Here is an 11,651-nt window from a genome sequence, read left to right on the forward strand (position 1 = left end):
GTACGCCCCTCGTACTTAGCAGACTTGGGCCTTTTTGCGTTTTGGGCTTCGGTTTGAGTTGGGCTGTGTTGGGCCATCTGGATCTTATTGTTGGGCTGTTGTATTTTTTTGGGCCTTCTTGGGTAAAGGCCCATGAAAGGAATTAGGCTCAATTTGGAAAGTTGAGCCATATTTGGACCTTAGATATTATTCTTGGATTTTGGGCTTTTGGTCATCTGGTTGGGCCTTGGCTTTGGGCCAAGCTTGAGGAAGGGTAAAAAGGTCTTTTACCCTAATTTGGACGTATAGTGTGCGTTAGTGGCTAGATGTTGATGGGATGTCATTTTGATATTTGATAGCGTGTGGATTATAGCGGATCTACAGTCAGAGATTATTCATGGAATCAACTGTGATGGGGTTTTGTCTTGTTACTCGCGGTTCGGGGATCTATCAGCCAGCAGTCAGGGATCTTTTGTATGATTCAGCAGTGCGAGATGAGTCTTCATCACTGTACTTAAGGGTCGAAGGCACCAAGGTCGGCCCATTGTATTGTTATCTTGGTTTATCGCATGTTGGTATGCTGTAGGGATCTGTTAGATCTGTATCATGGTATATAGGATGATGCTATGCTTAGTGATCTGTAAGATCTGCCTGATTGTCTGTTGACTGGTTATATGTTTAGTTGTGTATATGTCGCAATGGTGTGGGTGGGTTGAGATTGTACTGCTTTGTGCTGTCAGTCAATAAATCCGGTAATGTTTATATCGATATGTGTTTATGTTTTACTGAGCTTATATGTGTTTTGGATATGTATATGTTGACATGTTGTGTGTGTTTGGGTTGAGGCGGCCCTGCTATGTGCTGAAGGCCAAAACAAATCATTCAAAGAATATGTGTCGAAACTTTGTTGATTTTTCACCATCATGCTAACGCTTCTCCATTCTTTATGGAGTCCCATAACAAAGGTGAGATTGAATTCCATGACAGACCTTGTGATTCCATAACGATTGCATTTGTAAATCAGCTCATTCAGCCTATCATAGTAACTTTCAATCGTTTCACCATCTTTTTGCTTGAAATCCTTCAATTCAATCAAACATTGCTTAACTGAATTGATTTTCGTCTACTCGCTGCCTTGAAACTTTTCTTTGAGATTATTCCAGATTTCCTTTGCAGTTGTACAACTTCTGACATAGTTATACACCACCGGAGGCAATGCACCACGCAACTCCCTTATGCATCGTTTTTCAAGTTTCTTCATACGATCATTTTGATTTTCCACACTCGTAGTACTGGATGAAGATCCAATTGGTTGAAGGTTCGTTGGAAGAGTAACATTCCCTGAGATGCAAGTCCAAAGCTCTTCGTCGATTCCATTCAAGTAATCCTGCATACGGTCAGACCACTGATCATAGTATTCAGGAATGAGCATATGTATCTTAGTTGAAGATTCTAGCAGATGAGAGTATGAACTCATCGAGTTGAGATTGAAGTTCGCCATTGATGTACGAAAGAAATTTTTTGAGAATTTATGAGAAATCAAAGAGAATTTTGAAAGCAAATTGTTGAATTGAACAGAAAAACAAAGTAGAATACTCGATTCAACAAATCTGTTGCAGAATCGAATCACAACTCAAGATCTAGAAAACTTTTTCACGTCAAAAGATGCGGAACTTTTTGAACCAGAATTTTGATTCAAAAACCTTTTGAAACAGAATGAAAATTAGATCTCAGATCATGATTCCTGCTCTGAAACCAATTGATGAATTGTAGAATCAAGTATTAATCAAAATCAGAGTTAAACGAATGCAGGTTGAACAAACAATGTAAATAAGATCTGGTTTCTGCTCATTTACGCTTTCAACTTTTACAGAGAGAATAGACAGGTTCTGTTCAGGACTCTCTTCTAACTCTAGTAAAGTTCCATATTTATAGGAATAGTGAAAGCATACAAAAAATACTAAGGCATTTACAATTAAGCTTCGTACGAAATACACCTTAGTAAATAAACATTACAAAACATATGAAGGGTAAAACAGACTTCGACTTATTACAATATAATTTGACCCTAACAAACAAACCTAGGGCGTCCCGGATAGACTGAAGGATAGTGGGGCGTACCAGTCAGGCCAAAGGCCCAGAGAACATTCCAGATAGGCTGAAGGCCTGGTGAGGCGTACCAGTCATGCTTAAGGTTCTGTGCGTGTACCATAATGTAGGCTGGTGGGGCGTTCCGGTTACACTGAAGGCTTTGTAGGCGTACCAGATGGATTGTAGGCCGGTGGGGCGTTCCATTCATGTTGAAGGACCTGTATGCATGTTGTTTGTTGGTATATGTTATATGTTTGTGTGGTGGTACTTTGGGGGAAACTCACTAATCTTTGTGCTTACAATTTTTGGTTTATGGTTTTATGTGTTTCAGAGGTTTGTGGCAAGGTGAAGGTGTGACCGTACACATCCTGATTTTATGTCGTTGATCTTGGGAGGCACTGATTTTCAAATAATGTTTTGAGAACACTATTTTTGTAAACATTTTATTAGTAAAAGGATCGTTTTGAAAAGTTTAAAATTGTTGAATTTGTTGGGATGTTACAAGTTAGTATCAGAGCCTTGGTTTGAGTGAATTGGAGGAACACTCATGTGAATCCAGTCTCAAACTAAGGAAAAAGGGGTTTTAAAAATAATTTCGAAAGTAAAGGTTTTTAAAAAATAACTTTCAAAGTTGATTTCAAAATAACCAAAAGAGGATGTGATGTGTATGATCAGTCGGCGCCAGTAAGTTGACCCCAAATTACCACACTAGTCTTTGATATTATGATATATTAGAACAACATGCTAGTGATAGGCTAGGGATCTTCAGGAATTGCATGATAGAATTGTCTGATTATATGATGCCTGATAGCATAGGGTTCTTCCTTATATGAAATTGACATCATTACTATAGTTGCTTAGTGTATGCATCATAGTTGTATATAACTAAGATTCTATAGCCTGAGAATATTTGATTTGGCCTTATTTCCTATTCTTTTTTGATGAAGGGCTTAGGGTAGGCTCAGGTATTCGACTGTCTATAGGGTCCAGTGTTATGTATGGCTAGCATACACGAGTGTTGCAGGGTTGGTGGATGTTTCATGAGTGGGTGCAGTGTATAGCGGGTCGGATCAAGGAATAATTACCCACTTTGGGGGAGAGTGAGAGTAGAGCGAAGATGCACTCGTGGTACGGGGATTTGATATCGAGGTTTTGGTATGAGGATCTGTCGGATTTTATTGCGTTTAGTGCCAGTCGGCTTCTCTACTTGAATGTTGCTTGCTTTATGCTTTGTGGGACCCATGTTTATGAGATTTAACCATCAAATGAATACAATGAATTACATGCTATGAAGGTTAAATAATCCTAGAATGAAGGACTTGGACCTATTGCGCAGCTCTTGTTTAAGTCCAACCGTTGTAGAGCTGAGTCCTTTAGTCGAAGGATTATTTAAGCTTGGTTGCATGTAATTGCATTCATGAAGTAGTTAGATGGTGTTGGTAGGGGTTCTTTGGCAGCTGATGACAGAGGGGGTGTGGTTAAGTCCTAGGATATCCTAAGGAGTATTTAGTGCGATTGTTTCACCGAGGAGCAGGTTTCAGGAGTATTCTATGACTAGGACTTAGAAAACCCGAAATGATTCTTGAGGAAAGTATGGATAGGTGTGGAAGGTAGTATTGGGCCCGTACTACTGGAAGCACATGATCCATAGTCGAATCAAGGAAGGTTTTGGGGATTCTAAGGGTTGGTTGGGGAAGATAGCATGGTTGGATACCATGATTCGCGGCAGTGTTTATGGTCCTGTCAATCTTTTGGTTGTGGCTGCTCAGGCATGTAGATGGATCAGGTAAGAGTTTTGAGCCCCAGTGGTATTATTGATTTGGGTTGTTTGGTGCAGATCTAGTGAGCTTTGGTTTGAGGCCTCGGAGGTTTTGCACGAGGTCAGGTATTCGAGTCGCGAGACTCAAGAAGGGGAAGTTGATTATGATCGGTTTGGGTTTTGCAGCTGGAAGTGGGATGGTTGATTGATGGATTGGAATGTCCTTATCGGTGGCAAGGTTTATGCCTTTTCAGTTTTCCGAGTTCGGAGAAGGGGTGAGTAGGCTCGTGACTTCCAGAGTTAGGAAGGGTAGTTCATGTTTCAGCCGGTTGAGTTATGATTTGGTTTCATCGCCCGTATGTGGTAGTTCGAACCCTAAGTGGGGGAGAACTGGAATTCTCGGGTGTGAGTATTTTAGCCGTTGAAGGATTTGCCAGTTCGTTGTTTGGGTTACTATTTTCGGATTAGTTGGGCAGATGTTGATTGGTGGATCTTTTCCAGAATCGGGTATGTTCAGTTCCATGAGAGTCTTGGTTCTCTGGATTAAGTTTCAAAGTGTTCTTGACCACTGGTTGTGGGGTTCATCATTTAGCCGAGGTTCTCTCGAAGGTTTAATTGTGTCAGCCAAGGTTCAGTGGTCGGGCCAATCTGTCATCAAGTTCAGTATGTTCTATGTTCTTTGGGCCTTCGGGTATGTTTACCCTAAATGGTGGAGTGGGAACTTGTTTCATAGCATACTCAGTTTTTGGTAACCTTCGGGGTCACTGTGGGAATCTTTTCGAGATAGTTGCGTGGTGGTGGAATCCGTTCAGTCTCAATAAAGTATGGGATCTTATTTTAACTACTTGTGAGGATGTTTTCTGTTATTTATTGAGGGGTTATTTCGTTTATCTCTGGTGTTTATTCTCTCTTTGGATGAGATTATGGGTGTAGGGGTATTTCATGTGAGCTGGGCAAGATAGCATTGGAGCTCTTGTTTCAAAATTATGTGCATGGTTCTTTGGGTTATAGCCTTCGAATCGGACCAAGAGTGCAACCGTTATCCTATTCTCGGGTCTTGTGCGACCATGTTTTCGTAAGGTTTTGGTTTTGGTAGCAGCACGGTTATGCTCAGTTGGAGTTGTGAGGGAGTGGATTAGGTCCCTTCCAGGCAGTCAAATGAGGTGTGTATCTTCAGGCCCGGAGTGCTGGGTGAATGATGTGATGACGACAAGGTCGGTGTGTTATCGGAGGCAATCCAGACCTATGTTGAGGACCTTGTAGGGGTATTCCAGTCATAGGCTGTGGGCATAGTGAATGTGGTGGTTCATTTCTTCGCCTTCTGATACCTTCGGTGTTGACACGCTGATGGGAGTCGGGCGAGTCACAAATCTGTTGGTTGGATAAAGGGAAGCCATAAGGGTTGTGAGGAGTATCAGTAAGGAATCAGAAAGTCTATGTGGGATGTATGTATTATATTTCCGGTTGTTCGCAAGCTGTTGCTAGGGTGTAGGTTTTCAAGTTGGGAATTGGTTGGGAAGTCGCAAGTCATAAAGTTCTTTATTGTTGTCTCGAGTGGTTGTCCAGGTGGGGGTACACCTGAGTCTATAAGGGGGTTGGATGTAACACGAAAATGCTTGGATTGATCTTCTTTGCTCGACAAAGCAGTGGTTGGTGATGGCATAGCAGAGAGTCAAGGGTTATTAAGGTTTTGGTACATCATATGGTTTGGTTTTGGGTGAAGATCGCAATCGGGATGTTTTGAAGATCAGTTCTGCATGTTTTTGTTAGTGTCTTCAGCCAGGGACTCGGGGCAGATTCATAATTGGATGCTCATCAGTTGTAGGGAAGGGTCCTCGAGAAGAATATGAGTGGCCATTATCAAGTGGGTTTTTGGTGAAAAGCGTTGGGAATCGCGAGTGTAACCGTGCAAGTCTGTGCTCGGAAAAATATGGACCAAGAAACTTGTATGTCAAGACCTCGGCCGGAGGGTTGTCGGAAGCAACAGTTGGTCTGTGATTATGTTTTCTAGTAGGAGTCGCAGGTGAGCAGGAGTCGAGTAGATAGTTCGAGGGATAGGTATTATGGTTTTGACATTGTTCCAGTATGGGCGGTCTGTCAGGGAGTCAGGCCAGTTCGAGACTTAAATATACAGGCAAAGTAGTTTGGGTTTCTGCATGGGATTGTGGATTCGCCTTCTTTGAGTGAGAAATTCTACTGTGTTCAGTTTCCTTGGGAAGGCAATTCATTGTTCAAGGTTGTTGTTGTGTCCCTCAGGCTGTTGGGCACATATGAATGATAAGGAATGATTTCGAGGACGAAATCGAATTTAAGTGGGAGAGATTTGTAACACTCGGTTTCGAATCGCCTCAATATTCGGGGTTGCGGACCTATCATCAATTATCATAAGGCTTGGGATCTTGGGAAAGAAAGGTTTTGGCCATTTTGGATGAGGATGTTAAAGGCTAAATGATCTGAGTGTTCGATGGTGTTTCGGAGCCTAAGGACATAATCATAATTGGTTATCTTGGTCCTTTGTGAGTTTTGGGTTTGGTTCGGGGAACTTCAAGGTTATGATGGGTTGCTAGAAGTGTAGGGCTTCTCGCCACCTTTCCTTGGATATAAAGTTCATCGGAAACGGACTTAGATCGAAGAAGTTATGGTCTTTGGAATATTTAGGGTTTTACGAAGAACCTTAGTATGCAGGGCGTACCAAGGGAGTACGCACGGCGTACAACTGCGAAGATCAGTACGCATGGCGTAGTGAGGCATACGCTGGGCGTAATGCGAAGGTTGGTGCGGGGGTGCGAAGCCTCGTACGCTGGGCGTACGAGGAGTACGCTGGGTGTACGAGGGTAGATTGGAAAACCCTAATTTTTGTGTTGTGCCATATATAAGCTTAATGATAGTCCATTTTGTTCATTTCTAAGACAGCCTCCATGCTCTAAAACCCTAATTCGACCCCCTAGCCCATGTTTGGTGATTTGGAAGCTCTTGTGAGATTTATGGAAAGTTTTGTGGATCTAGAAGAAGAATGGAAAAAATTGAAGACTTGTTGTTTGAAGGAAAGCTTTAAGATCCAGAATTTGCACCTCCTTTTGGTAGCTTGGGAGGTATAAAGTCTCAACCTTGCCTTTTCATTTCATAGATCTTCTTCTTGGCTTATTTTTGGTCATTTTGACCTTTTTGGTGGATGATTGGGAGTCTAAGTCGTTTGTGAAGCTTGAAATTGTAGATCTAGTTATATCATGGGTTCCTTAGGCATAAAGGTGCAAACTTTATGGTGGTTTTCGTTCCATGCATGTATTAAGTCAAGTATTAAGCTCTTTTGAGCTCTAGAGTCCCATTTAGCCATGCATGCACATAAAGTTGGCAACTTTATGTGATTAACCACCTTGGGGAAGTCAGATCTGAGTTTGGATCCAAGTCTTAATGGATTAAGTGCTTAATTGGAAAGTTGGCTTTGGGCTAGTGAGTACGCTGGGCATACAAGTCTATACACTGATCGTACAAGCCTCTCAAGTAGTACGCTAAGCGTATAGGCTGAGTATGCCCCACATACTCAGCATACTTGGGCCTTTTTGCGTTTTGGGCTTCGGTTTGAGTTGGGATGTGTTCGGCCATGTTGGTCCATCTGGATCTTATTGTTGGGCTGTTATATTGTGTTGGTCCTTCTCGGGCAAAGGCCCATGAAAGGAAATAGGCTTAATTTGGAAAGTTGGACCATATTTGGACCTTAGATATTATTCTTGGATTTTGGGCTTTTGGTCATCTAGTTAGGCCTTGGCTTTGGGCCAAGCTTGAGGAACGGTAAAAAGATCTTTTACCCTAATTAAGACTCATAGTGTGCGTCAGTGGCTAGATGTTGATGGGATGTCATTTTGGTATTTGATAGCGCGTGGATTATAGCGGATCTGCAGTCAGAGATTATTCGTGGAATCAGCTGTGATAGGGTTTTGTCTTGTTACTTTTGGTTCGGGGATCTATCAGCCAGCAGCCAGGGATCGTATGTATGATTCGACAGTGCGAGGTGATTCTTCCTCACTGTGCTTACATGTCGAAGGCACCACGGCACATTGGATTGTTATCCTGGTTTATCGCATGGTGGTATGTTGTAGGGATCTAATAGATCTATATCCTAGTATATAGGATGATGCTATGCTTAATGATCTGTAAGATCTGCCTGATTGTCTGTTGACTAGTTATATGTTTAGCTATGTATATGTCGTCGTGGTGTGGGTGGGTTGAGACTGTACTGCTTTGTGTTGTCAGTCAACAAACCCGGTAATGTTTATATCGATATGTTGTTATGGTTTACTGGGATTATATGTGTTTTGGATATGTATATGTTGACATGTTGTGTGTGGTTGGGTTGAGGCAGTCCTGTTATGTGCTGAAGACCAACATACCCAGGGCATCTCGGATGGACTGAAGGCCAGTGGGGCGTACCAGTCAGGCCGAAGGCCCAGAGAAGGTTCCAGATAGGCTGAAGGCCCGGTGAGGCGTACCAGTCATGCTGAAGGTTCTGTGAGCGTACCAGATTGACTGTTGGCCGGTGGGGCGTTCCAGTCACACTGAAGGCTCTGTGGGCGTTCCAGATGGACTGCAGGCTGGTGGGGCGTTCCAGTCATGCTGAAGGCCCTATATGCATGCTGTTTGTTGGTATATGTTATATGTTTGTGTGGTGGTACTTTGGAGGAAACTCACTAAGCTTTGTGTTTATAGTTTTTGGTTTATGGTTTCAGGTGTTTCAGAGGTTCGTGGCAAGACGAAGGCGTGACCGTACACATCCTGATTTTATGTCGTTGATCTTGGGAGGCACTGATTTTCAAATACTGTTTTGAGAACACTATTTTTGTAAACATTTTATTAGTAAAATGATCGTTTTGAAAAGTTTAAAATTGTTGAAATTTTTGGGATGTTACAGTATTGATTATGACATCCTTAGGGTTTTGTGTTTTGAAACAACATCTTTTACTCAAGATATTTTAATAAAACGAGACAGTTTCTGCAAAATGTTTTTTTATACCGGGATTTTATGCAAACAAAGATATTATGATTTTTAAAGCGTAAAGAATTTTTCTTATTTTTATTTTTATTTTTTGGTTTTGGAAAATAGGGATGTAATAAGTTTGCTCCTATATACTTACATATATTCCTTCATCATTCATCTCACCATTAGATTTGCGCTAAAGATAATTTGTTTACCAATTTTGATCTGTAACCCTTTGTATTCGAGTATTGATTTGAAGGTGTCTAACCATACATTCAACTTCATCCTAGACTCGGTCACCAAGACAATGTTATTGGCAAAAAAACATACGTGAAGGCACTTCCTTTGGTTTTGGTGAGACATCTTGCCCAAGACCAAGGCAAAGATATATTGGGTGAGAGCTGATCAAGCCTAATATATAACGGAACAACTCAATGTCTCCAATTGGGGTCTAAACACAAGTCATAGATCGACAATATAAATCACGTATAACCATGACATATCATATTTCATGGTACTCTATCATATGTCTTCTTTATGTCGATGAACATTATATGTAGAACCATATTTATTTTTTAAAATTGTCTATAAGACTTCTAAAGAGGTAGATCGTCTCAGTAATCAACCTTCCAGTAATGAAACCAAATAGGCTTTTTAAAACACTCAGTAATCAACCTTCCAGTAATGAAACCAAATAGGCTTTTTAAAACACTCGTAACACTATACATCCTAGCCTCTAAAGTTTTCTACTATAATTTGATGGTATGACAAGTAGCTTAATATCTCTCTAATTCCTATAACTTTAAGAATCATATTTGTTGTTATAAATTGGTGAACAAAAATAACCCCAAAAGAATATAACATAAATTGAACCCTTCTAAATCTACGTCTCAAATCTTACTAACCATATTAACTATAAAAAGTTTGTGACAAATTCCAATTTTCAATAGTTTGATCAACTTTCGAATAATACTTGATTTATTAATAATTTTCAAACAATGTCATGAAAAAACCTTGCATTCGATTTTATATAATATTTATTTGTATAAAGACGATGGTCGTTTAGGCAACCTAATGCGAAATGGGTCCATGTCACCACTACCAAAATATAAAAAAACAAAAATGGGGGCCCCAAAACGTAGAGCAACGAACGTGGGAGGGGTGGAACTGAAAGTTTACATATGGGATTTTAAAGAACTGGCCAAGGCGTGCTTCCATGTGATTCCTACTCCCCTTCTTCTTCCTTTAAATCCCACCACCCCCTCCCCTCTCTGTATCTTTCTTCCAATTATACGTCTGTAAATTCATAATCCATTCATTTCAATACTCCAATTGCTCTCAGACAACTTCCTAAAGGTAATAATTCTTGATAACTCGATTTTAATCATTGACTGGTGATTGTGTTTATCAGTTTAATCGTAGTTTATGTTTGATTTTTTGATTATGAACTTTGAAGGATCTAGATTGATCTTAAAAAAAAAAAAAAAATATCTGATGGAATCTGTTTATTTATTTCCGGTGCGAATCTGTATGTTCTTTGTTGATTCGAATGGCTTATTCTTGTTTTCTGACATGATTTAGTTTGAATCTAATCTACAGGAAGTGATTGTGGTCAGCGGAGGTTAAATTCTGTTTGTGCCATAATTGATCCAGATTAAGATCAATTGAAAAACGGTTTATCTGTTTATGGCGTCGTCAACGTTGATTCCGAATCCGGTAACGAACAACACAGACAGAGCACGTGATTCATCGAAAAGGAGAAAGAGAAAGAAAATCCAAAGGCAATCTAGTGTTAATCAGATCAGTCAGAACTTGAATTCCTGTAACAATCATATTACGCCATGGAAATCGGAAGTTCAACAGCAAGTTTACAGCTCGAAACTCCTTCAAGCTCTCCGTCAAGTCCGACAGACCTCCGGTATCGGTACCGGCACTTCTCCTACTAAATCTCCCGGCCGCGGACGCGCCGTCCGTGAGGCCGCTGACCGAGTCCTTGCCGTCACGGCGAAAGGCCGTACACGATGGAGCCGTGCGATCCTCACAAATAAACTCAAACTTAAATTCATGAAGAGTAACAGAAGACAGAGAGGAATGGTTGCGACGGCGACCGGCAATAGCCGGGTAAAGAAACCGAGAGTGAGTATATTGAGGTTGAAAACAAGGAACTTGCCGGCCGTTCAACGGAAAACGCGTGTGCTCGGAGGCTTAGTTCCCGGTTGCCGGAAACAATCGTTGCCGGTTGTATTAGAAGAAGCGACTGATTATATCCCAGCTCTTGAGATGCAGGTTAGAGCCATGGCTGCTCTCGTTAACCTTCTCTCCGGTGGATCCAGTTCTACACCCGTCTCCGGCGCCGATAGTTTTAGCCGGCCACCACCCAACTTGTGATAGCGATACCCTCTCAGTCTTTCTATTTTCCTATTTTGTTTTTTTTTTTTTTTCCTTTCTCTTTTTTTACTGTCACTGTTAAAATACATTCTCTTCTTTTATTTGTTATTTTCTTGTTACCCTTTTTACTTTTTTTTATCAGTATATACGATATTCATCATACTCATTTACACCAGTCAAAACATTTGATAAAAAAATAATAATTTCAAGATATTCCAATCAATTTTTTTTGTTTCGTAAAATTTGATATTTAAGTTTTGTTTGAATGAGTAACTGAAACATTAATTTTAAACTTATAAATTAACAGATAAAAAATAACGTTTAATTAAAATTAGTTGATAAACTAGTTATAACTTGTCAAATACAGCTTTAACCTAATAATTTAAGTATCAACAATGACTTAATAAAAAGATTTTAGTGGTCATTAAGATATATAATAAAAGGTCAAAATTCATTTTCATA

At 40.4% G+C, this 11,651-nt stretch overlaps 1 protein-coding gene across 1 annotated transcript; it reads left to right on the plus strand.

Moving 5' to 3' along the window:
- Nucleotides 1–10,011: 10,011 nt before the first annotated feature.
- On the plus strand, nucleotides 10,012–11,317 carry LOC145122423 (transcription factor bHLH148-like). The gene is made up of 2 exons (XM_079058028.1): nucleotides 10,012–10,157; nucleotides 10,401–11,317. Exon 2 carries the CDS (start codon nucleotides 10,488–10,490, stop codon nucleotides 11,187–11,189), a length of 702 nt encoding a protein of 233 aa, XP_078914154.1. The 5' UTR covers nucleotides 10,012–10,157; nucleotides 10,401–10,487; the 3' UTR covers nucleotides 11,190–11,317.
- Nucleotides 11,318–11,651: the final 334 nt, after the last annotated feature.

This window comes from Lactuca virosa, chromosome 6, assembly GCF_052849685.1.
Source record: "Lactuca virosa cultivar CGN04683 chromosome 6, Lactuca_virosa_CGN04683_v6, whole genome shotgun sequence".
Taxonomy (NCBI): Eukaryota; Viridiplantae; Streptophyta; class Magnoliopsida; order Asterales; family Asteraceae; genus Lactuca; species Lactuca virosa.

Bases quoted from the DNA above. Each gene is read 5' to 3' on its own strand.
- LOC145122423 (XM_079058028.1), top strand. From the start codon at position 10,488: ATGGCGTCGTCAACGTTGATTCCGAATCCGGTAACGAACAACACAGAC.